This window comes from Oenanthe melanoleuca, chromosome Z (genome assembly GCF_029582105.1).
Source record: "Oenanthe melanoleuca isolate GR-GAL-2019-014 chromosome Z, OMel1.0, whole genome shotgun sequence".
NCBI classification, from domain to species: Eukaryota; Metazoa; Chordata; class Aves; order Passeriformes; family Muscicapidae; genus Oenanthe; species Oenanthe melanoleuca.
In genome coordinates, this window is record NC_079362.1 from 25,977,855 (window position 1) to 26,004,073 (window position 26,219).

Here is a 26,219-nt window from a genome sequence, read left to right on the forward strand (position 1 = left end):
TCAGTCAAGAAAGGTATTTGCAACAGAATCCAAAACATTCCTGTTTCAGCCCACTCTGCAACAGGTGAGAGGTTCAGTGTGAATTTCACTAGACAATTTTCTGGAGCACAAGTTGAAACAATGATCGTGGTCCATTGCAAACTTTTAATCTCAAACACAGGCCATTTCCACTGACTTAAAAACTCTCTCCAATGTGTACTTCTACTCCCATTTTTACCCATCCTTCAAATGAAAGAGTAAATACTTTAACTTGACACCACATTAGGTGTCCTGTAAGGCAGGAACTGCTCCCACTTACAAAATTATATTCTTGAACTTGTTCTCTGTGAGGCAAGTTGGAAATCTACAACACAGAGGTGCTCCATTGATGTTGTAGTGCAGGGATGGTAAATAAAACCCATGCTTTTCATGACCTGACAAACCACTATGTGTTTTCTAAATTGGCTTCTCTGGGCTTTCCAAGTTCATAGGATGAGGAAAACAAATCATGTTAATGGGAAACCTTAAATAAACCATGATTTCACAATTTTAGTTCAGAGTGTCCTTTTCTGTTACCTGAATTTTCTTGGAAGCTTTCTGGTATGACTCCTTTTTATCTCCCAGCATCTCTAACCCAGGTGAAAGTATTTAGTCTTTTGTATCACTGGCAACCTGCCTGAAGATGCTGCTGCCTTTCCACATTCCCACCTATTTGAGATCCTTTTCTATACTCATTCAGCTGGTGGTGCTTACTTCAAATTGCCATCATCGAAGTGCATCAAATCACAGGGACAGAACGTCACCATCACAGTCGGCAGGCCATGGATACCAAGGGAACCCCAACACCTATGTTCATTCTTGGGGAGGGAATAACATCAGGAGAGGCTTTATCCCTAAGGGCCACCTTCAGGATGAAATCCAGCTGCCGCAGAGCATCTCCTGAAGCCTTGCTCTCCACTGGTGCCTAACTTGGGAGAAGACTCCGGGCAGGACTGCTGCCTGCCCGGGAGAGGATTTACTTCGCAAGCCCCGTCCTCACCGAAGAAGAGCCTTTGGGTGCAGGGGCCCGTGCGCAGGATGCACATGCCGGCTTCCCGAGGAAGGACGCTCATCGGGGGCGCGCTCCCCTTCTCCCGAGAGGGAAAAGCCGCCCGGGGTGGCGGCAGCGGCCGCCCGAGCAGCGGTGGCCATCAGGTAGGGGCAGCCCCGGCGAGCGCTGGCCCCGCAGCATCCCGCGCCGGGCGGTGCGCGTACTCACGGCTGTGCGGGGCTCCGGCGGGGCCGGGCGAGGACGAGGAGGAGGAGGCGGAGGCCGGGCAGGTGAACCCTCGCGGCAGCTGTCTCCCCGGCCGCTGCTGCTGGAAGTCCGGTCTCTGCACCCCCGGCCTCGGGCAGGGTCCGAGCCCCCCGCGCCCGCCGGCAGCGTGGGAGGGCGCGGCGGGGCCGGAGCCGGGCGAGGCGCTCCGACCGGCTCCGGGGAGCGAGGGAGCGAGCGCGGGAGGGAGGGAGCGAGGGAGGAGGCAGGAGGCAGGACAGCTCCCGGGCCCGGCCCGCCCTCCGTCTGCGGCTCCGCCGAGGGGAAGCCGAGCGGCGCCGGCTGTCGGGGTCCTCCGCGCCTCGCTGCCCGGGAAACTTCGGAAGCTCGCCGGGGAGCGGCTGCCCGGTGCCCCGAGGGGCGCTCCGGGGGACGGCGCGGTCCCCGTGCGCACCAGCTGGATGGCGCGGACCCTGCGGCCCGACGACATCAACCCCCGCACGGGGCTGGTGGTGGCTCTGGTCAGCGTCTTTCTGGTGTTCGGCTTCATGTTCACCGTGTCCGGCATCAAGGGAGAGACCCTGGGGGACATCCCGCTGCTGGCCATCGGGCCGGCCATCTGCCTGCCGGGCATCGCCGCCATCGCCCTCACCAGAAAGACCGACGGCTGCACCAAATGTCCCGAGAACATGCGCCCGTGCTGCAAGGAGGTCAGGGACCGGGATGTCGTGGAGCTGCTAAGGACCCCCTCGGACCTGGAGTCTGGCAAGGGCAGTTGTGACGAGCTGGCCAGGAAAGCTTACCGCAAGGACAGGAGGGGGCTGAGGGGAGAGGACACCGTGTTCATCTGCACCTCCGGCACCACCGCCGCTGCCCCGGCAGAGGGCAAGAGCCTCGCCAAAAAGGTGGAGCAGGAGGAGATGCTGAAATACCTGGAGAGCTGTTACCCAGAGATGCCAGAGAATGTGTTCGTGGGAGATGGCTCCACATACAGTGCCTTGGAGAAGAAGAGCTCTTCTCCCAGCAGGGACAGCACTCCTTGCCCTGACATTGAAGACAACATTTTTGTGGCTCCTAAAGATAGTATCATTGTCTGCTCTTACAAGGATAACAGCCCTTATGACAGGTACTGTTGTTACATAAACCCCACCGGAGTCAACTCAGACCAGGAGACCATTGTGTGAAAGATGCATACTTTATATATATGTATGTATACAAAAACTGCAACGTCAACTTCTTGATAGGGGATAATATAGCTGACTGCATGGGACAATCCTGATAGTATTTCAATTTAAAGTGTTATGTGACTGATACTCAAACCTTTTGTGCCTGAAGTACGCTTTCTGTAAGTAAACAAGCATGTTTAAAGGTTAAGGAATTCAATTTTTCATCTTTGGAAAAAAAAAGAAATTGCATTTTAATTTTATTTTCTCCCTTTCCCTCCCTTTGGTTTTCCTGCTGCATATTGTACCCAAGCCCGTAGGCACGCTGGCAGCAGGGCAGCAGTAGCTGTCAGCTGAGATCAAGAGCTGTATGAAACTCTGGAGCTCTCTGTAGGAAAGAATGTGGTGCTCTATGGCTGAATAAGTTTTTGAAATACTGTCACTTCATTTTGGGAGGGATTGAGGGATGTCAGCATGAACTCTAACAGCTGGCTGATGTCAGGGAGTATAGAAGTCATTTGTCTCCCTTTGTCCTGGCAGGATTTTGTTTTCCTTTGTGTAAAGGAATAGATGTCCTGACCCCATGGGCTCTTCTGAAAGTCTCCTAGAAACCAGACAGGCTCAGGAGATTTTTCGAAGATTAACCCATCATCAATAGCATGAACATAGACGTGTTAGCTTAATTTTCCACTGGTCTTGAGTTCACTGGAATGTTTCTAACACTTCTGGATTTTAGACACATACTTGACAAGGAGAATGCAACATGAACACGACAAAGTTCTTGCAGAGACTAGGAGCAGATGTCAGTGAACTCAGGTCTTCAAAATATATTTCAGTACCTCAAAAATTGCTTCAGGAATAGACTTCTGTGTGTTATGTTTAGAGTGGGATCTGACTCTTCTGAAAATGCCATTTTCTTGTGCCTTTTCTAAAATGACAGATATTTCTGTATGGGGAATGCATGGTGACAGTCCACTCAGGGGTCTCAAAGCCATGCTTTGCTGGGAGGAGGACCTGACTGACAGATGGTTTTTTCACAGCTTATGGATACATAGCAAGAAAATGTGAAGTGAGTAGTGAAGATTAACCATTCAAACTCAGAGCCTGCAGTTTACATACTGAAATACAAATCCTGGCTATTCTGCCCAACACTAAGTTGCATGTTCCATGCTGTGCATAGACATCTTACCTGACCTCTACAGTGTAGGTGTCAGAGACGTGGTATAACACAATGTGCATGGTGAGCAGCTGCTCTGAGTGTTCAGGTCTTAGGGTAATGGTTGCTAAAGCATGGAGTAATTTGCTAGCATCTCACAAAGCCCCCCTTCCTATAAGTAAATTCCCAGAAAGCTAAAAAGTTCCTGTGTGATAAAAGTCTTGATAGCTGTTCCTACTTAGCTGGTTTTTGTCAACCATAAGTTGTACCAGAGAAACACACTGAGTTACCAGAGTAGGAAATAAGAAAAGCAGCCTTTTGTTTGTAGCGACCTGAGTTGTTCTGTAGAAAATTTAAAGGGAATTTTGCACTTAAATGAGGCTTTCCATGCCCATGGAATTGTCTGGAAAGTGAATGTAAATTTTATACATATATTTATGTGTGTATTTGTTTGTTTGTTGAGAAACTTATGTCAAATTGTAACAGACAACCAGTCTCTGAAGATGTTTCCAGAAGAAGGAAACAATTTTCCAGCTAGCTTGGTGTCTTTCAGACCAAATAAGATGTTAACCCTCTGGCCAAGTTTTGGTGGGACATCTGGATACTATTGGGATAAATTCAGAAAACAGTAGCTAGTTGAAGGTAAATCACCTGTTCAGGCAAAAACTCTGAATAGGTGGTTACAGGCAGCTCTGCTGCTCAGGCATGCAGGAACAGTACTGTGGTAATAAATGAACACCTGCAGTCTGTGCAGCCTAGGTTTTATCCGAGAGTAGAGGAATTCCACAAAAGCAGACCCTCCCCCTGATGTGTTCAGCTTCCACATAAAAGCACTCAGTTGTTGTCAGCAGCTTGCCTCCTGCTTAGGCTTAGTCACTGCAGGATCTTATTCCTCAATGTACAGAGCAACTCTTTAATGGCACCAGGAAGTCTTATTTCATGGCCTCCGAAGCCAACAGCTAAAATACTGCTGATGAACGTGGTGACAAATAGGGTCTGTTGCTTTCTGCTTCTAAGCAGAGCAGGCCAGGGTCTCACTGCACGCCCAGGGGTGCTCACCATCCCTGCAGATCAGACCCACCACGAGAAAACAGGCTACTGGGTCCTGCCTGCTGCCTTTGACAGGGCTGTGAGTAATCGCTTGTCTTGCATAAGAGCAAGGCACCAGCCTGCTGGGAACCTAGATTTGTACAGTTCTGCAAATATATATATAGGAAGCAGTCAAGTTTTTTACATTTTGTCTAGGATTAGATGTTCTCTCTCAAAAGTTACACAGGCTTTTTCAAGAGAAGACTGCAAACTTTAGTGACAAATGGAGTAGTAAATACATAACTTCATATACAGACATGCAGATCTGAGTCATGTGCTTTATTCCATTCTTAGTGTAAAAACAAGAGCGTCCTTTTATTCAAGCAAAGTTTAATGGGAGGGAAAACTTCCCACAATACAGAAAGAGGTATTAAAAAATGTGTGTTTAAAATTTGGTGTTTACAGGCAATGTCATCTCCCCATTCATTCAGCTAAGATTTCAAAATAAAATACAACTTTAAGCAATATTTCTAGGCTAATATACCGTAATCCTCTAATTTTTTTAATTGAAGTGTGAGAATTTGAAATTAGAGAAATAAATTTGTGCTGCCTCTGAAACCTCTTTTTCTTTTTTTTTTTTTTTTTTCCTGCTAGTTTCATAGAGAATAAAGTGGAAACTAATTTGGCCATTTTAAAAATATGAATTTTTAAATTTTAAAATGAAAGGAGTTTTGGTTTGTTTTATTTATTTTTTTTTTTTTTTTTTGTGGGGAGGTTAGGTGTTAAGGTTCGTTTTTTGTTTGTTTTTGTTGTTTTGGGAGTTTTGTGATTCTGTTGATTTGGGTTTTTTTAATAACGTGACATTTTTATAGTTTTGCCAGTAGAAATCTAATACATACTTGATCACAGTCATCATGACAGCATTTTCAATTTTTTTATGCAGTTAACATGCCCAGATAAGAGAGCACCTGGGACTTTATTTTTGTTCAGCTCATGCGGACACTAGGACTTCTGGTGCTGGTGCTGATCTTAGAACAAGCAGGAATAATCACTTTGCTTTTCAGAGGCAGCTTCTAATCTGAATTTGGCTTCAGAATACCACAGCTTGGGGTGTGATTCCAAGCTGTGACCAGAGATAAGAGTTTCTTTCTGTTCTTGCTACTTTAAAAAACCTCCGGGTCAAAGTCCCACTTCTCTCCTCAATGCTCTCTTCCAAACAATGCATGAAGCTGTAGGGGAGCTCAGTTTTGGGGATAAATATCTTGGGGGATAAATGTCTTGAGAACCATGTATTGCTTGGTCCTAAAGTATGGATGGGAGGGTGTATAAAGCATTTAATGGAAAACAGCAAATTGGATATTTAGAGAAGTTCCTAAGATATATAAACTTTATTTTTGCACTAGCATTTATCATAGTGCTACAATGTAGTGTATTGTGTTTTAAGAGGCAATGTGGTATGCAGATCAACAAGAGGCAATCTCGTGTTGCTTTGTATAAATTTCTGTTGTCACAAGTAGCATTTTTACAGTCATACTAGCTGGTCACTGCAAAGTCTTTAAAAGACAATTTGAAGTTTTAACCAGCATGCACTTTGTCCTCCTGAGTGCAAAACAATACCTGGTCCTTTTGGCCTGGATCTGAATAAGCAAGAGGTGAGTGTGCTCAGTGTGTCCTTCTGGACTGGTATTGTACTCTTGATCTGCATTCTGCAAAAATGTCATACTCTTGCAGAGGCAGTTCCTCCCCCTCTGATCCAAACTCTCTGCAGTTCTGGCTCCAGTAGCTATTTATTATGTTGTAATTACCAGAGCAACAGCTACTGTGACCCCCCTCTCACCATCCCTGCCGCCACCAGACTTTGCAGAGTGAGTTCCTGTGTTTGGCTGGGGTGGTAGAATTTGACACTACATCATCCATCCAATCTAAGCTGTTATGTTGAGACATTCAATTATATTGTCAGTTCTTGCAGCACAAGCTTGGGATTTTGCCATGGGTTAGAGGTGGGTGACTGTCACGCCACCAAGCACTGCCAATCTGATTTTTATGTGCATGTAGGGACTAGCTTATTTACTTGCAGAGCACAGTCAGCACACAGCACCTTGGCTCTCAGCATGTTGCCAGTAAAGCCAAGGCATAGGAAACTTCTGAGTCTGAAAGGTTTCTGTCCATGCTTCTAATATAAATAGTATTAAAACTTGTAGAGGAGTTTCCTAATAAGTAGGCTAGAGGTATTCTCTTGGCAGGTGGCATGGGGCATCAGCTGCAAAGTGGCTCATGCTGAGCCCGTTTCCACTCTGCAGCCAGTCTGAACATGCAATCCCTACAGGGAGAACTGTTGGTGGGTTTGCTACTTCTTTGGTGGAATGTGCTCTTTCATGTCTGGAAACCACAGAGAGAGTGGATTGAGAAGTCCCTCTTCATGCACCCTGGCAAACTTTCATAGGTAAGCATTACCTTTGATTTAGGAGTCCTATCGATGCTAGATGTCTTTACCAGACATGTAGATTCAGCTTTCACTAGTTCTTAAATCTTTGTGTATTTTGTGTTCAGAACAGTGCATGGATTAGCCTTGTGTCAGATACACAGAAGTGTTTATGCTTAATGTTTTTACTTACAAACTGCACCCTGGATGGGGGTGTGTATATATGCTATACATATGTCTGCAAGGCAGGTAACAGAATGCACAATCATAGCAACACAGTAATTTGAGATCTCCTCAGAGGTGGTTTTCCAACACCTTACCCAGCTTTTCTGCCTCAAGTCTATTGCTGCAATTTAAAATTCCTTCTGTTCTTTAGGAGAAAAAACTTCTGAGAACAACTCTGTTGTGGCCCTTCAAGAACACACAGTTCTTTCAACAGAGTTAAGACATTCCATGTCTGTGTTTCAGTATGGCCCCTGTGAAATCCTGGCAACTGAAATCTGAATTTTTCCAATTCTTTGCATTCAGCATTTCCCCAAACCACTGGTGTTTCACCAGTGAACCTCTAGTCAATTCTGGAAGATAGATTTCCAGCATTTTTTTCAACCTCAAGTGTCATTTTCACTCCTCAGGGAGTGAAAAAGGGTCAAACATTTTGAAAATCTGTCTCTGTACTCTCACATCTTCTAGTGAGAGTAGGACAGGAGAGGTCTTCATAAAAGCAAAGGAGACCAAAAAGGCATCATACACAGTATTTCATTACTTTGTCAGGTTAGCTGTGTTGAATTCTGGTGACAAAAGCAGAATGTTTACCACTGTTCTATGTGTATTGTATCTTTGGTAGCTTACCCAGATGGCTCCTCAGGTAGGGACAGAATGTGTTTTCCTGCCTGAAGGCATGAGAAGTACTACAGGAAAAAATTACCATGTAGTGGGGATCCGATTTTAGATCTCATCAAAACACTGATTTTCACAACACTGTATTTTACTATGAAATGCAGTGATAATGCAATTGTGCACAGTCATGAACATAAGGATGCTTCTACACTAGCTTCATATCTGGTACTCACTGGTAGGAAGTACTTATTTTGCTGCTGTTGAAATCCAAGACAAATTGCACAAAGTCGTAACACTAAACATTTCATGTGCAGCTTCCAGGTCAAAATTAATGCTGTACACAAACTATTGAATCCAGTCTTTGGAATTTAGTTCCAGAAAGGATTGCATATATGTTTAAGACATAGTTAGTGCAGTGGAAAGATGGTGTACAAATAAGAAAGTGGGGTAGGTTGTTTTGGTGTGTGAACCAGAGGACTGTGGTTACTAGGCTGTGGGACATTAAATAATATCATGTGGATTCATAGGTGTTCTTTGGAAGGCTTCAGTCATTAGGGTTCCCACACAAACAAATTCTAAACACCCACTCTGTCCCATTTCAAACCCTGGCAGTTTTATATCTCTTCATCTGAAAGTGCATTTAAATTTAAACCAAAATTTACATTAGGAGGAAAGGCAATTTCCCCATATTTTATTTGGAGAGAACATTTTATTGCAAAATATTTTATCTTCAAATTTCAATTTAGAATGTAAAAAAATCTACAGTGCAATGTTCTATACTGAAGCAGGGAAGAATTGGGAGAGGAATTAGGAGGACAAGGTGTTCATTAGCTGAAAAGCAGATGGTACTCAGCTGGAGTATAATCAGAACAATCTTGCATAGCCTTGTCTTTTTACAGGTTTGAAAGGATAGCCCCAGAAAGACACTCTTTAAAAAAACCAAAGATTTCTACTTTTGAGGTCAATTTAGATGGAAGGTCTATTAATTTTTAAGGGTCTGAGTAGGTGGGAGAGATGTTCTACAAGTTGGGGAAATCTCATATTAATCAGACATTGACCTTAAAGGGACGCTGCATCCTTCAACTTCCCAGTCAGGCTCAACATTCCCTGCATTGTTTGCAAAGGACACCTGATTTCACTTCACTTTTATTTAAACAAATTAATTTATTTCATTTGACTAATATTCTGTACAAGGATGTGGATAACTTTTCTGTTTGCAAAAAATAAAAAAAAGAACCTCAGAATTGGAGACCCCTTACACACACCAATAACAAGCTAAGTAAAATATGTTTGCTACCTAATCTTGGGGATAAAGAATAATTTCTTGGTGGCAAAACAGTCTTTTTCCAATGCCCATGGTTTGAATAAAATCTAGGAAGTTTTACACTTGGAAATACATTAATGAATTTTTGGCTTTACTTGTTGTGATTTTTTAAAATATTGTGATTATTCAGTCTGTTCCTCAATATTCAAGTTGAAACAATATAGTGAAGGTTTATCAATCTAATAAAAGACTTTCATAAGTCAGTTTTTGCGTTGTGTGATTTTTAAATTTTTTTCTTTTTTAGTGTTCTTGCCTGCATTCTCACTGCTAGGTAGATGGAGCTGCAATAAACAATAATCAGAATGCACAGTCTTTCCATAAAATCACCACATTGTGAATAGAGTCTTAGTATCCTCTGTATTATCTTGCACCACTGTAGAAAATGAATGGCCACTGTGTGAAGTGATCTATAAAGTATGTATCACTTCTTCAGCTCTATTATTGCAATTGCTTTCCCATTTTCTGGCATAGATAAAATCACCAAGAAAAGGAAGAACGCATCACATACTTCTAGTATATAGTGCCATTTCAGAAAAGAATGCTTGCTAGATTAGCTGACTGGCTCCAAATTTGGGATGTGAATCTCTGTGGATTTAAAGTGCTCACAGATGAGCACTGTTCTGGTTATCATACTTCAGCTTTACCAGCTTTCCTGCATCCCAAACATGGCCGTTGCCATTGACTACATCTGTCAAAATGCCTGACATTAATCTTAAAATGCTTGTCAGTTGACTGAGGACACTTCTGTTTGTAATGTTCACCACTGTACTTCTATCTTCTGAAGCCAGTCACATCATCACAGTCATCAGACAAACTGACATTAATAAGGACTATTGCTTGAAGTTGCAGGAAAGACATGACAGATTCAACAGTCTGTAGAAAATAATTCTCATTCTGGAGATGCTCTGTTCAAGGAGAGGATCAGGAAATAACAATAAAACTGAAGTAGGCTGACCCAGGTGCTCTTCAGGCTGTGCCTCTTTAATAGAAAACTACCAGGCTCTGCCTGAAGTCAGCAAGAGTCTCTGCTATCTTCAGCATAACTGGACTATTACCCAAGGGCTTGTCAGTGGTTAAAGATGCCAATCCAGCAAGCTTGCTGTTAGTCACTCATCACTCATTTCTATGTAGGAGATTTTAAACTCATAAGACACTTTAATAAAGTCTTTTAATTCCATAGACAACAATAAAATAAAACAGAAGAGTTAAAACTGAAATACTACGGACAAAACATATACTTTCACATCCACATTTGATAAGGATATGCACCTTTTTAATAAAACATAAGCAAATACAAACTCATTAAGATAATGTAAACTAATACACCATGAAGTACTAAAATAGAGCAGAGAGGTTCACAATTTCTAGATAGCAACTGGATAAAGGAAATGGTTGTATTAGAGGATATCTCTGGGCTACTGATACCTGAAAGGTTTGTTCTACTAAGATTACAAAACAAGTACTTATAGTATACCTTCTAATACAAAATTTTAAAAAGGAGAATGGAATTTTTAAGCTTAGAAAAATATGAAACTAATTAAAAATTTGGCTAGACATTATGTTGGGATCTCATGTGCCAAAGTAAGATGTGTCTATGTCCCTTGCTGCAATTTTTGTTCCATTCAAGTTGCAGATACATTCTGAGACACACAGACTCAGAATGCTATATATCTTTTCTGTGTAGTTAAAAAAAAAATCTCCTATAATTTGGAAGTATTTAACTTTCTACCTCTCTTAGGCATTCCAGAAAAATCTATAATTTCTACTGCATTTACTTCTCACAGAAGCTGAAAAAAGTGACACTCCTACCACTATCACACAGCACATACTTGGAATTAAAAGTTCTAGCTATGTAGCTACATAGGAACATGAACAAGTAGTCAACTGCTTGGTTTAACTACACAAATTTATACAAGTTGCAACTACATGCATGTTCTTGTTCTTCTGTCTAGGTTCAGAGTCAGACTGGAGAGTAAGGGAGCAGAATAAGCAGGAGTAAGTGGTGCTATGTCACTCAAAGTCCTTCCTTTTTATCTCCTCCCTTTTAGCTTTATCCAGTCTAGTTCACATTATGGTGGAAATGCTTTGACACTAGATATCCTCTGTCTCTCAGTTTCATTTATTCTGTTAGATTGTTTGTTAACCAGTTGAACTAGAATGGGCCAAACTCTTCAAAACAGATTAGCCCCAAAAAGTAAGTCTTTAAATAAAGCCAACACCATCAATGCTCACGGAATCACACTCATCTAGAGATTACTCCACTTGTAGTGGTGGTTCTCTCTTTACAGGAAATGCTGGCTCAGGAATGACCTTTCCTAAACTGTGTCCTAAATTACACAGTGACTCAGAGGGCTGCCTGATTTCACTGACAGACAGCTATCCAGCAATAGTAGGTTCACTGACACTTTTGTCAAAGCAACAACACGAGCTAATGTTAAAAGCTGTTTTTCAGAGAAGTCCCAGAGCAGCCAAAGAAAAGAGCAGCTGTAGTGAACTAAAGTCCTGTTTAGCAACAGCATACAATGTCTTGCATTTCTCTCCCAAGATTTTCAGGTCTCTGCAACAAGATGGCAGGTGTCACTAGGAAATGGCTGTATGGAAACACACCAGACTTTTTTCTTAATTCTTCTTTCTATGCTTCAGACATTGAGGATGAAATGGAAGTAGGAGTACAAATTCTTGTTTCAACTTGTATCCACTCTAATTTCTCTGCTCCATCCTCCTCTTTTGATGGATCTTACTTCCTCACACAACACACCTCATTTTTCCCTTTCACAGCACAAAAACCAACCACACCCCAGGGTTTATGATATCACTAAACAGTAACACTACGCTGTCTCCTTTCCTGTGGGAGCACCTCACAGGCTGGAATGTCCAACCAGCTAATTTTGAAGTCATGGTGGCTGTTGGCTGAGGATTTCCCATCAAAATCAAGCCAAGAAGCAACATTGGGAGCTACCTTCTGCTCTGGTAGCTGCTGGGCCATTTCTACGTATTACTCCATAAGATGGGTTTTTTGCTTTTTCTGTGTTTTCAGAGCCACTGCTGGGAGGAACACCGGTAAATAGAGCCTGAGCTAATACATTCACAAGGCCAAAGGGGTGTATTATCTCTTTTCTAATTTTCTAGTTCAGCAGGATGACCTAAAAGACTGAAAGCAGAAGGGATACTGGAGTTAATGAGTGACTAGGAAGCAGAACTTCAGAGAGGATCACCAGGAAGAACACCTGGAATCGGACTATATGAAAGTCTGTTGGCATCTTGAGGAGTCCCAGGAGTGCTGGTGACTGCCTGCTGGGTGACAGAGGCTTTCTTACCTTCAAGCCAGTATGTGACCATGTCTCCTTTCCCCTAAGGAAGAATATTAGTCACAGGGTTATAACACTATCTGTCATTTATGAAATAGTTTTGTTACTATAACGCAAAACAAGTCCCAAAAGGAGAAATATGTGCATTTCAGCCACTTTACATAGAGGAAAAATGAGGCATAAAACATTTCCATAAAAGATAATAGCAGTAATAGCAATTCAAAACAATTCCTTGAAGTTCCATCCAAAACTGGATCCACAAGTATGTTAATTCTCTTATGGAACTCATGATGATTTGTGATGTCTCTGAAGGACCTTTTGTGATTTCAAGCAGTTGTGACAGTGAATGTGCCATGGAAGACTTCCAGGCTTGACTAAGACCTTCATCTCTGACCTACCAGGTTTGTCCCATCAACAAGTCCATGGAATTGCTCCTGGCTTAAAATCTGAACATAACATGCTCTCTTCAAGTATGGGAATTAGTCTAACCAAAGCACTGTGAGATATAGAGGACTAAAAGATATAGGAGACTGCATGGGTTAAAACTCAGGGACTCCAGAGTATTTTCACACTCCCCTCTCTGGAAAGCTGAGTATAAATGTTGCATACACACCTTGACTTGTAAATTCCCACGGTATACTAACACATACTCTCCAATCTGCTCCAGCAGCTGGTATGCACTTGAACTGCACTGTATTTTAAGAGCTGGAAAGAAAGAGAAATATCATATTAGCAAACAATTTGTACATCTAAGAGAGATCCCTCTCTCATAATGTGTCAAAAATTTCAAGACTCATTAATGAATTCCCCCTTGGGTATTTTTTTCAAATCTTTGTTTTCATTCCTTGTTATTTGTTATTCAAAATGTTTGCACACAAGCTCCAGTATCCTCGCCTATTTGTGAGAGCATCTCAGGACAAATATGGGTCTGTCAACAAACACTACTTTTCACTTTCTGCATCTAATATTTTTTCATTCTTTGCAGTTGTCTATCTGTGCTACTGATGAGTATCCTTTTCATCTGGTGAAGAAAACTGTACACAGTTCTACCTCCTAGTCATTAAAGAGCCAGTGCTTTCTCAGCACATTTAGTTTTCAGCAAAGTCTAAACATTAAAGAAATAGCCATCCTTGTCTGACTCCAGAATGAAACCTCTAAATTAAGACAGTAGGAAGAAATTATATTCGCCAAAATTTTAAAAAATATACAAGTTTTTTTCACCTGTAATGTTCTGTGACACAGAGCCAATCATTATGCTTCTTTGTTTAAAAAACATCCCAGATGATAGCAGGACTGGCTAAGACTGTCTAACTGATTTTTGTTAAATAAGAAAATGACAGATATATAATGTCCACTTTTATTTGTTTAAACACTGCCTGTAGTTTCAACATACGTAGATACATATCTCAGAAATATCCTTTGCACTAGATACATTATATTTCCACTTGTCATCTTGCTTGAGAAAAAGACACTAGCACTCAGATTCCTGGTGATAGCATTTTTAATGCACATTGCTAATAATCAATTTATTTTAAAGCAATCATCTTAGGGTTAAAACTTGGTAATGTAATTTGAGGTCCTCAGATGTATGTAGCCAAAAAAAAGAGGGAGAGAAAATAAACGCTTGAAAGAAGATAAATGTTCTTCTTCACTTCAAAGTCTATAGTGTTGATGCACCATCTGAGAAAGAGACTGGCATGCAGAACAAAAGATAACTTATGAATGATAGAAGCAGATTTTGGAGGTATTCGTTTTAAAGGAGTTCAGAAAAGATGACACAAGGAGCATGAAAGGAGTTATTTGGGAGACTGACAGAAAGAAAATGAAGTTATAGGTGTTCCATCCAGGTTAGTATTGGCTTTGGAAAAATAAAAATGGTGAGAAGGAATGGATGCTTGTGATTCTCAAATCCTTTCAAAATTTTCAAATCCATCATTTAGGACCATTCCCCTGCCTTTCTGCCTTATTTCTAGTGGATCGTGATAGACATTGAAAGCATTGTTTTTTACCACAAAATTAAACTGGAAGAATCTTGTATGTTCCTAGTTAATTTACAATGCATTGCAATATAAGCCATAAAACGACTCAGCTTCATTTCATGAAGGAAAAGAAACAAGATATCGCGGTTCTGTGACGTTGAATCACCCAGTCTTTTTTTTTTTTTTTTTTCCTTTCAGTTCTTCTAGATCAGCTAAAGTATTTCAGAATCTCAGGTTCCAAATGTTCATACTGGCTAAAGATGAAGCTTGCTAAGTAAACTTGGAGCTCTGCAATCTCTTAGGAAGAAGTGGTGAGAATACCTCCACAACATTTCTGTTTAAACTGTTTTCTAGAGGACACATACATAATTTTCTATACTGCTTAAACACAGACACAGCTCCCATGGTGTCCTACTGTTTCTTGTGCTCTCCATTAGAGAAAATTATCAGCAATAAAAGAGGAGTAATTAAAATATTTTTACCATAAATCCAGCTGGGTGCCAGGAACAAATAGAAATAGTGAACATAACCACTTGCCTCTCATTTTGTTTTATTCCTACCTTTTTTTTGCTGTAGAGAACTTCAAAGCCACAAAAATCTCTTTCTGAGACTTGAGAAATAAGGGGATCTGGTTACAAAAATAGTTGTAGAGAATATCAGTCAAATAATTTGTCCCTAGGCAGACTGGACCCAGAAATCAAAAACCTCTTTACTGGATTCAGAATAATTTGAATAGGTCAGGTCTCAAGACTCATCCCAACATTTTAAAAGAACTAATTCAGGGATGATTAAAATCCCACCTGCAGTTTGTTCCTTATTACCTTCACTGGTAGATTCCATCCTGGAAGCTGTGTTCACAGTATCTCCAAATAAACAGTACCTTGGCATTTTAGTTCCAACAACTCCAGCTACAACTGCTCCTGTTAAGAAATAGGAAACAAGGCATTTTGTGTTTGTAAATCACATAATCAGTTATGCGCCTTGTGGCTGCTTCCTACCCTATCTTAAATCTAATTTGCTAACCAGATAAAGTCTGATTGTCAGTATTGTCTTTACATGGGTTACAAATCTGTCTTACAAGTGATTCAAGACATAGAATATTTGATTTTTTGTTAAGACAACACACGCTAATTGGTTAGTGGCAGATGCTGGGCTGCACAGGATGTGTCCAGCTCTGTCTATTAAGAAGGAATTGCAATCATACATCAGATTAAATCAGGGACCTAAGAGTCTGAGAGTAAAGGCTAGATCAGAATGTCAAGAAACAACCCACTGTTTTGAGAACAGCTGATAGGGAAAAGTAAGGGATACAGAATGGCAGTTCTAACATCACCAAAGGCACAGGGGCTGTGGGATGTTTCCCATGTTGTATTCAAAACAGGGTACCAATATCCCATGTATCCAATAAATTATTCTGTTGGGATGACCTCTATGTTTGTTCCACTGCATATCAGAAAATTAACTTCATTTTTAATGGAGAGGAAATGGCCACTACAGAGGCATTTGTAAGGCCAGAGGAAGACTTTTTCAGCTATCTCAACATACCTGAATGTATTCCTGCTCTTATCTTTAGGAGGGTACTGGGCTTGTGAGGGATCTTAAAAGTCTTGCAGACATCCAGAAGGTCTAAAGCCATGCTTGCAATCTCACCAGCATGAAGGATCCCATTCTCCTTGGGTACTCCTGACACCACCATATCTTAAAACAACAATGCAGCTGTGTTAACCTTTGACATTACACAGAAATTCACTAAAGTATGCTGCCTCCAATAAAAAAAATTAAAAGAAATAAAGAAATAAATAAGTTGTATTCCATCATATCCCAAGGCACAGTTGTGCCTGCTGAGCAAAGAAAGCCAGAAATAAATGAAGGTTAGGGCAATGGCTCAAGTATGGAATTACCTTACATAAGAAAAATGTTGTATTTCCTTCTTATTTTTACATAAGATTTACTCCCTCCAATCGTTTCTTGCTTCATCCTCCCCTCCACTGAGAATGCCTAAAGTGGGACAGACTGTTCAGTACCTTTTGTTATTGGGCAGATACTGGGCAATATTTGTCATTGACTCCCACTAGGCATTGTCCTAAGATTCCTGCACTATGCTTTAAAAACTGATGATGGGTTCTTGGGGTCCTAGACCTAGACAACCATGACTGTGAGAATGATAAACTGCCACTAAACCCTGAATTTATGTGGGATTTACTGCTCTAGTTTGATCCCTGTAAATCTATAATATGTGATGGGATTTATCCCACAGTACTTAAAGAACAGGCAAAGTCATTGTAAGATCTCTCAAAATGCTTTTTGAATGGCCATGGAAATCTGGAGAAGTCCCAGTTTTACTGGAAGCTGGCCAGTATTGTCCAAATTTTCAAGAATGGCAAGAGGGACGACCCTGCAAACTACAGGCCTGTCACTTTCACTTCAGTGCCTAGCCAAATTTCATAGAAAATATCTATGAAAAATACCTGAAGGACATCACAGCCATTTGTCACAGCCAGCATGGCTTCATGAGTGGAAAGCCCTGATCATCAAATATGATTTCCTTTTATGACAGGACAACCCACCCTGGTGATCAAGGGAAGGCAGTTGATGTAATCTTCTTGGATTTCAGTAAAGCCTTTGATACTGCCTCTCCCAGGATCCTTCTGCACAAACTGTCCAGCTCAGAGCTAGATAAACACATCATGGGATGGGTGAGCAGCTGGCTCAGGGCTCAGGCACAAAGGGTTACAGAGAATGGGGTGACACCAGACTGGTGACCTGTCACTGGGAGGTTCCACAGGGCTCCATCCTCAGCCCTGTGCTCTTCAACAGCTTCATAAATGGCTTGGACAGTGGGCTGGAAGGGATACTAAGTCTGCCGATGCTACTAAATTCCTCACAGGCAGAAACAGCCTGCTAAGAGACCTTGAGAAATTTGAGGACTGGGCAATCATCAGCTTCATGTTTAAGAAGGAGAAGTGTTAGATTCTGCTCCTGGGATGGGACAACCCTGGATGAAAAGACAGACTGGGAAAGAAGAGGCTGGAAGCAGAAATGAGTACAGGAAAGGGACCTGGGGATCCTGGTTGAAGTTGACCATGAGCCAGCAGTGCCCTGGCACCAGGAGGAACAAGCCTGTCCTGGGAGCATCAGGCACAGCATCACAGCTGGGCAAGGGAGGGGATTGTCCTGCTCTGCTCTGAGCTGGGGCAGCCTCACCTCCAGTGCTGGGGGCAGAAATGGGTGACACAACACAAAAAAGACACAAAGGTAATAGAGAGCATCCAAAGAAGGGCCATGAGGATGGTGAAGAGTTTGGAGGTGAAGCCATGTCAGGCATGGCTGAGGTTACTTGGTCTGTTCAGCCTGGAGGAGACTGAGGGGAAACCTCACTGCAGTCACAGCTTCTTGTGAGGGAGCAGGAGGGGCAGGCACTGATCCCTGCTCTGTGGGGACAGGGACAGGACCTGGGGAATGGGCTGAAGTTGTGTCAGGGGAGGTTTAGATTGGGTATCATGAGAAGGTTTTTCACTCAGAGGGTGGTCGGATACTGAAACAGGCTCCCCAGGGAAGTGGTCACAGCACCAAGACAGACACAGCTCAAGAAGTTTTTGGACAATGCTCTCAGGCCCATGGTGTGATTCTTGAGGATGGTCCTGTGCAGGGCCAGGAGTTGGATCCTTGTGGATCTTTTCCAACTCAGGACATTCTATGATTCTTCAATTCTGTTACTATGTAGGGCAAGAAACCAGACTTTTAGGGATCTATGGGAGGGCATTTGTTCAGGAATTTTATTCTCAAGAATGTGTTCAATAGCTCCACAGAGAAAAAAAGAGTGGGCTTTTATTCCCCCATATATCTTATAGGAATTCTGTCTGTCTCATCCAAAAGCCCTGTTAGATTTCCTTAGGTTTTATGGAACTAAACTAATCTATCCCCAGTAGATTGCCATGGTAGCAAATATTTTTCTACATTTTCCTACAAACTCAATGAGAAGAGAAAGTCAAGCCCCTACAGTGTCTTAGAAGAAGGAATGTTGTTATAGTCTTTGCAAAAAGACAGATAATAAAGATTAGGGTAAGGAATCTATGATCTCATTTAGAAGGTAAATTTTTTAGTTGTGTTCCTGTGATACAGAAGTTTCCAATTTGGATTAATCTGCTGCCAAGACTTAAAGCCAGACCTCACTAGCCACAGGAACCAAATAAACAGCAGCGGTATTTTACTCAATTAATTTGCCCCATTCACAACACTTATCAATCATACAAATAATTAAAGGTATGCAGGAAAATGTTCCTAAAGCACTAGGGCTCCGGTAGGACTCAGCTCCTAATTGTTTTACTTGGTCTTCCCACTAGTAAGAAACTTTCCAAATCTCCTTCAGCTGTTCTTCCTTGTCATCAGAGAGTCTCAGTCTTGGTGCCCCAGGCCCATCATTGTCCACAGCTCAAGGAACTTACAGGCATCTCCTATTGTCTCCACCTTATAGACATCATAGTTATCTATGATTTCATCAAAAGTGGTATAAAGCTTGTTCAAGAGATCTACTACTTGGTATGGTGTGCTGCTGCTGGACAGCTCAGTGAAGCCAACAATGTCACTGTTAAAACACAACACAGAGAGTATAATCATCCACTGTCCTAATCATTGCTGATTAGTGATCTTAAACACACTGTAAAAAATTCCTCCATGCAATTACATCAATCTTCTCCTTTCAATAATTCTTTTGCTGATATTCTTATTGGATAGTTTTGTCTTCATTTATTTAAATTTACAAAAGAGTCCTTCCATTTGAAAGGACAGACTGACCAAAGTCTTTTTGCTTAGCAATGCAGTAGAGCACTTTAGGTAGACTTTAACCTGTAACAGACTGAGCAGTCTTCTATAGGTATAAATGAAAAAAAGAGAAATTGATATCTGTTCACTTATGACAAGTGAAGTCACACCATTTATATATTGCTTCCTGCACATGTAAAGAATTATAACTGTAAACTCAGGTAGACTCTAAGGATAGACAAATTTTCTTTACACAGGCTAAAAGGTGGATTCTTCACTTAGGCCTATCTTATGAAACATACATTCATGCATGTGTGACATATGTAAAGTGATGTGCTACTGTTTGTTGGAACTCCAGAGTAATGTCATTTTTTATTTAAGTAATTAAAACGAAAAATAGGGAGGTGTGAGAATTTTGAAAGACACTCTTTAGCAGAGCTACCTGTTACAATAGGTGGCAGTTTAGATAGAAATTCTGTACTCAGTTAGGAGCTTCACCTCCACTAGAAGCCTAGACGTTTCTTCTGTAGGAGACAGTTCAGGTCCTATCTTTCACTTTTATTTACCTGAAGAAGATGGTGGCACTTGAGTAACTCTGAGCTTGGGCAGGTTTTCCCTGCCTGAGATCATCTGCTACTTGTTTTGGCAACATACCTGTTGTAGAAAGTAGAGCATTGTAATATTTTTACATGGATAAAAAACCACATTAAACATAATGGGTTTGTTTAAAGGCACAAAAATTGTTCACAAATGCAAAATATTATGAAGGTGAAAATACCCCTTGGCATCAAAATCTGCTTTGCCATAATGTAAGAATTTACCATAAATCTCACTGATAGCACATCCAGATTTTTCACATGTTCCATAACTTTTAGACCAAACAAGCTATACAAAAAGTAAGGTTAGATTCTAATGGTGTGATCTAGGATTTTACTAATTCCTTCTTTGTCAACTCTTTGCTACTGCTCTCTACGTGTGTTAGGTCTGTCACTATCACTTCCCTGTTTTTTTTTTTTGTTTTGTTTTTTGGTTTTTGGTTTTTTTTTTTTAATTGTTTTTGTTTCTCCTATTTTGCACTTTCACATCCCTTTGTTTCTTCCTCTCTTATATGCTATTCCAAACTCTTTATGCCTTTTTTCTTACCAAATTTTGGAACATACACTGCCAACAAAAGTAACCAACTACAATTCCACAACATTTATAAGTATGTAAAAGGCCTGTCACACCTATGCAAAGTCAGAGCACTATGGATTTTGGACCATAGCTCTCAGATGAACACACTGATCTCTAGGGAGAAAATACAGAAAGTAGCTAAATAACTTTCCAGCTTTTCAAGAAAAAAGTATCTTCATTTTTTGCTAGCTAAACATTACCTATTAAATAATCACTTATCAAAGGGTTCTTGTTTGCAGTTAGACAGCTGAAATAAAATTATTATTGAGAAGAATATCCAGTATTTTTTTCTCTATAACTTACTATACAACAGACGATCAGTCTTCTGTTTTTCATGCATTAAATCCTGGGTTCTCTCAGCAACCAGTATCTCCAGATGTTTGTTATATTTCTCCATCTAAATAACATAGAATTTTCTAAAATTTTTCAAAAATTCATCTTTTTACTGAAACAAATGCCTAGTTGGATAAGATTTCAGTATTTGAATGATTCTACTTTGAAAACATTCAGAGATATAAAAAGGCACAAGTCTAAGACACCTAACACTTTTTTACAAAATCCAAAGATTAGATTTCTCCTTAGGTAATTTTATGAATCTAGACTTGAGGCTGTTGCTTACACACAAGACAGCAGAAGGCAATTCCAGTCTTTTCAAATTTCATGCAAACTTTAGGGGCCAAATCCAATGCAGAGGGCAACCTACAGACACAGATCAAAATCTTAACAAAACAAGGTCTCAATCTTTTATCAAAAACTCACAGGGCTCTTTCATAAACCATCTTTCTATGCTTTGCTGTTTGCATCCCTCCTCTGTGTGAGACAATAGTCTGTGGAGCCAGGAATCTTCTCTGCTGATGAGCTTGACATACACTGCTCAAAATTATTTATAAACATGCTATTTGTAGCATGCAGGTATTCTATATCCCTGGTACTATAAGACCACTGAGCCACAGGAAAGGGGGAATATAGTTTGCAAACAACATTTGACAGACAAAAAAAAAAAATGTTCAGCCCAAAAGAAGTTGAGAAAGTTAAAAATGAATGAGAAGGAAAGCTGGGTTTCAAGCTGAACTGCAGTTACAGTCAACCCAAAAGAACTGAACAAATAGTAGTGGATTTTTTCACCAAACACGGGATATAAGATTAAAAAAAAAAAACAACCCTGAAGGACAGAGGTAAAAGTTATTGAAAGTGAGCAGATTGGGTTGGATTTAAAAGCTAAATTTACCAGAGTCATCATCATGTCAACAGGGCTAACAGGATTCATCTTGTACAACATTTTCTTGACTTGTTCAAATGTAGGCCTTTGGGATGGATTATTTCTTCTGCACCTTTCAATTAACTGCAGAAGAGAAAGACAGTGAGCAGAGTAAACAGCCTTTTATTATTCCAAGCACAAGCAGTATTTTAAGTTAATACTTCTTTTCTCTTGGTGCCAACTAGCTGTGAAGCTCTACCTGCAAAAGTGTCAGAGATGTACTGAAGCCTCTGGAGTTCTACAGGTTTTTGCTGAATGAAGGATATTAGTTCATGAAAATGCTGCAGTAGGAAAGCATGAGTAAGACATACATATATGTTCCTTCTGCTGAACACTCCTTCAGCTCTTGTGCTGTATGGGAGTGTTATGCTGTTGGAGCCACACAGTTTCAGAGGACTTGTCTGTACATAAATTTCACAAAAGATTAAGACCTGAAGAACCCCTTAAGAATGTTAAGGTCTGATTAAAAACCAGTGCTGCTAAGGAAAAATTTTTTTACATTTATGTTTCTTCAGACCAGCAAGGGTAAATTATACTGTGCTTAATCTGAAATGAGGATGACCCCATCTTGTTCTGATTTAATTAAACTGGGAGGAAGTGTACTTTATTGAGGCTATTGAAGAGAAAGGCTTGTTGCATAAGAAACAAACCAAACTCGTAATTTGCCTGAGACAGACTTCATTATGTGAAAACCCTCTGTCAGTAAGCTAAATATTACTGACATAAAATATGTATGGAATTCAACACTTTATAATAAAACAAAATTGCACAAAAATCAATGATTGAATATTAAAAACATAATCTATTACACCAGCAATAGGAGGGGACAACTGAATCTTTCATTGCCGCTATGAGAGGTTTTTTATTAAGGATGTTAACTATTATAATTTTACCTTATTTGAGGTGTACTTCTTGATTTCTGGGTTATTTATATTTATCAAAGGTAATGTTGCCATAAAACTTCTATGATGTATTGTAAATTCACTTCAATAAATAATTTTGGTACATAATATTGTATTTTACTCACGTCTATATAATCTGTGGGACATGGGCAAGAATTCCCAGCCTTTCCTGAAATTAATTCTGCCAAAGGTGGGCACCAAGAATATTCAGCTGAATGCACATCATCTTTCTAGAGAAAAGGGGATTAAACAATATTTATACAAATTATGTTTCTCATGACAGACACTGAAAAATATATTATTATTATCAAAATCACTTTTATAACATCTTCCCTATCACCTCTAAGTTAGCTTTTTTTCGTAAGAGCACAAGGGAAAAGAAAGGATAAAAAAATATAACCCAGTCTAAAATGGGTCACCTTGTCTAAAAGCTTTTCCAAGGCTGGCAGGCTTTAATCTCAATGTTTATATGACATAAACAACTTTTGAAACAAATGAATACCTGGCAAAATATTGGGAAACTTTTAAGAGAACACAAGGACTATATTAGTCTATTATCACAAACTGTCAGAACTGAAAAAATAGTAGTATCAAGTATTTATTGTTACAATCTTGTTAAGCAAATTATTTCAGAGAGAATGTGGTTACATATCAAGACCATCTGTTTGCAGTTTCAAGGCACATTCTTTTTGTGTTTGCTATTTAGCAGTGAACAAAAGACATATTCAAAACAGACATTTTCCTTATGGAGAGCAGCTAATTTGCTTTTCTAGGTTGTTCTTATTACTGCAAGATTCCACAAAAAGGGCCTGTAAATGACAGGAAAAGGAAGAAGCAAGAGAAAAAAGAAAATATTAATACATGCATTCTCCCTGCATCCACCTAGTCATTAAGCCTCACAAAACTAATGGAAAGGAAGTTTTGGAGCTACACTATTTTTATCATATACTCTCCTTCAAAGCTCTGAATGGGAAAACTGGTAGATCTACAAGGAAACCCTGACTGCAAGTTCCATGGGAACTGAACTGGTACCCATAAAATCACGAGGAAAATACATGCTCAAAAACTAACTCTAAGATGCAGTAACTCAAAGTTTGGTTTGTGTCTTCAGTAGAAACAGAATCAAAGTTTTCATGCAAATTCTATAGATAGTTCATCTTTACTTACTGCCAGAGGGTCACTCCTTGTGGCAATTTCTAGTAAAATTATGGCATAACTGCAGAATAAAAATGAAGAAAAATCATAATGCAATAACAGTTAATTGAATCTGTGATTTCTTCTTCTCATTATTTCTTATTCTTCCCCATTCTATGACTGAAATCCCAGTATCTCAAAAACAAAGTATGGCAATGGTGCTGCTACTTGTTACTACTTTGTGTTTTCAGAGATTTGTTACTGAATGTTCTTTGCATTTCTCTCTCATGGTTATAGTCCCAGAGATGTTTGAGTTTGATGGTCAGCAAAGCAATTTTCTCTGTAAGAATTAATGGGATCCAGAGGTGATAGGTGCAGGTTTATGTACATGATTCCTAACAGTTAAACATAGAGGTCTGATCTTTGCTCCAGTCAGAGGTCAGGAGCAGGTTCATCAGATTCACCAGTAGGAGGAGTGGCTTTTTTTCAGCCACTGAAAAGATCACTGTTCTAGAAAAGTGATCCATAAAGTCTGTGATGACACACTGTGTCCAGAGAAGATATTTTATAGTAAGCATTTCTGCTGGTTCCTTCTGAATTATATTTTTGTGGTCATTATCTTCCTCAGTTGAACTAAGGTCAAACACATTTATCAAGGATGAAGAATGGAAAAAGACAGTGAAAACAGAGAATTCAGTCTTTTCTCTGAACTCATTGGAGATCTTTCAGAATAGTGATCTCTCAGAAGCAAGCACCTCCTCCAGACAACAATCTAGATAAAGATGCCTGTATATAGTGAAACTGTAATAATTTACCCCTGCATGCCTCTCAGCTTAGTAACATTTACTTTTTATGGAGAATATTGATTTTCAATCTGTTGTGTCGCCAATGGTTGCACTGTTCTGTAAGATATTCTGTTGGTAACAGGGCATGTTCATCTATCTTTCAGCCCACTTGTGGAGCATCATTGGAAAATAAAATTACACATATGATGAATAATTTAGAAATTATTCTGATGAGATTTTTATATTAATTTTGTGGTGATTTGGTAGGAGAAAGCAAATCAGTCCTGGTGAGGCAGCAAAGCTGAAACAGATTTTCAAGGATAATAATTAGATTATAGTAAGTCTGATGAAGCAGTATTGATTTAATTCATCTTCAGCCACACTACCCAATAAAATTAACTTATCCACTGTGGATAGTGAAATTCATATGATGATTACAAATCAAGAAGAACCAATCTAGGAAAAACTGTGACTGGAAACAGCCTCTTCAGCTCAAAACAGGAGCAATGTTCATGCTTCTGTTCTCATTTCCATTTTAGCTTTCCCATCTGACCAACACTTTCCATAGGGAACTTTAAAAGCAAGTGATTCATCTGGAGGAGCACACTAAATCACAAGTCCCACTCCTGCAGTTTCCACTCATTTTTTATTTGGGCCTCACCTTCAGGAATATTAATGAAATTTTTGCACAGATGAAAACTGAGGATTTCAATACTGGATCGATGCTGCCTGACCAGTGAGGCCAAATAACATGTATGAGAAAGGCTTACCTCCTGCTCATATCATCAAACACAAAATTTGTTAAAATGCAAATTCTAAAGAACAGCCCAGATAAGAAGAAAATCCTTTCAATTCTAAAGGGTATTTCTCCCTCTTCCCTGTCTGCATGTTGCTCTTCTCCCTATTTTGGTGTTATCCCTCACTGCTTTTACCCTTTTTTTCAACCAAGAAATTAATAACTGCAGTGCCACAAAAGAAGATGTGGATTTTGTAGACGTGTGGGTGGGATAGCAAGATAAATCCAGGAAACAGTCACTGAATCTGTCCAAAGTTCATTGTAGACATATAGGATATGAGCAAATCAGATCTAAAGACTATTCAAAGGGGAATCCTTGGCAAGAAATACCTTTAGCAGGCAAAGTTGCTTGCAAAGTCAGATAATGATACCTATCCAGAACAGGAGGGAAGTGAGAACAATAAGCCTAGGAAACATTTTCTGGGATGCGTTTTGGCTGCAGGGCAATGGTAATCTGGAATCTATAAGACAACCTCAAAATTCTTGTTTAGTTGGAGCACAGTTCTTTCAAAGACTACTTGCAAAAGTACAGACCAAACTGCCTTAGCTGAGCTATTTTGGAGCAAATTCTAAGGACACATTGAAGCCTATAGGCAGAAATACTACTGAGACTTCAAGTTCTTGCTCAGTTAATCTGACAGAATAGATAAAATTTAGTGATATTCAAGCACATTGTATATGCAGACTTTGTTTACAATTGTGTTCCCACTTATCTGAAAAGTGGTTGCATAGAAGCAATCCACCACTGGCAGGGAAAGCCACTGGAAAGCAATCTTCTATAAAGGTTTTCAAAATTAAAGGAATGGAGCTATTTTCTGGTACATTCATTTTTCCCCCTTCTCTTTATTTTTCCTCTGTAAACCAAATATCATCAACATGTATATGCCCCCAAATAATTATATTGACATTCAATTATAGAATTACAGGATGCATATGTGCATTATGACATCCTAGAACA

At 40.0% G+C, this 26,219-nt stretch overlaps 2 protein-coding genes across 2 annotated transcripts in view; one reads left to right on the forward strand and one right to left on the reverse strand.

Moving 5' to 3' along the window:
- The first annotated feature begins 1,580 nt into the window (after window positions 1–1,580).
- On the forward strand, window positions 1,581–2,625 carry TMEM215 (transmembrane protein 215). The gene has a single exon (XM_056514339.1). The coding sequence runs from the start codon at window positions 1,696–1,698 to the stop codon at window positions 2,416–2,418; it is 723 nt and encodes a 240-aa protein (XP_056370314.1). The 5' UTR covers window positions 1,581–1,695; the 3' UTR covers window positions 2,419–2,625.
- A 9,574-nt stretch (window positions 2,626–12,199) lies between these two features.
- Window positions 12,200–26,219, reverse strand: part of LOC130265444 (atrial natriuretic peptide receptor 2-like) — a 33,754-nt gene continuing 19,734 nt past the window's right edge. Inside the window, exons 14-23 of the mRNA XM_056514545.1 lie at window positions 23,717–23,762; window positions 22,672–22,776; window positions 21,615–21,728; window positions 20,690–20,783; window positions 19,780–19,867; window positions 18,898–19,037; window positions 15,998–16,150; window positions 15,274–15,372; window positions 13,087–13,178; window positions 12,200–12,516 (exon numbers count right to left, since the gene is read on the reverse strand). Coding sequence (XP_056370520.1) covers window positions 12,367–12,516; window positions 13,087–13,178; window positions 15,274–15,372; window positions 15,998–16,150; window positions 18,898–19,037; window positions 19,780–19,867; window positions 20,690–20,783; window positions 21,615–21,728; window positions 22,672–22,776; window positions 23,717–23,762 — 1,081 coding nt within the window. The 3' untranslated portion in view covers window positions 12,200–12,366. The remainder of the gene's footprint in view (window positions 12,517–13,086; window positions 13,179–15,273; window positions 15,373–15,997; window positions 16,151–18,897; window positions 19,038–19,779; window positions 19,868–20,689; window positions 20,784–21,614; window positions 21,729–22,671; window positions 22,777–23,716; window positions 23,763–26,219) is intronic.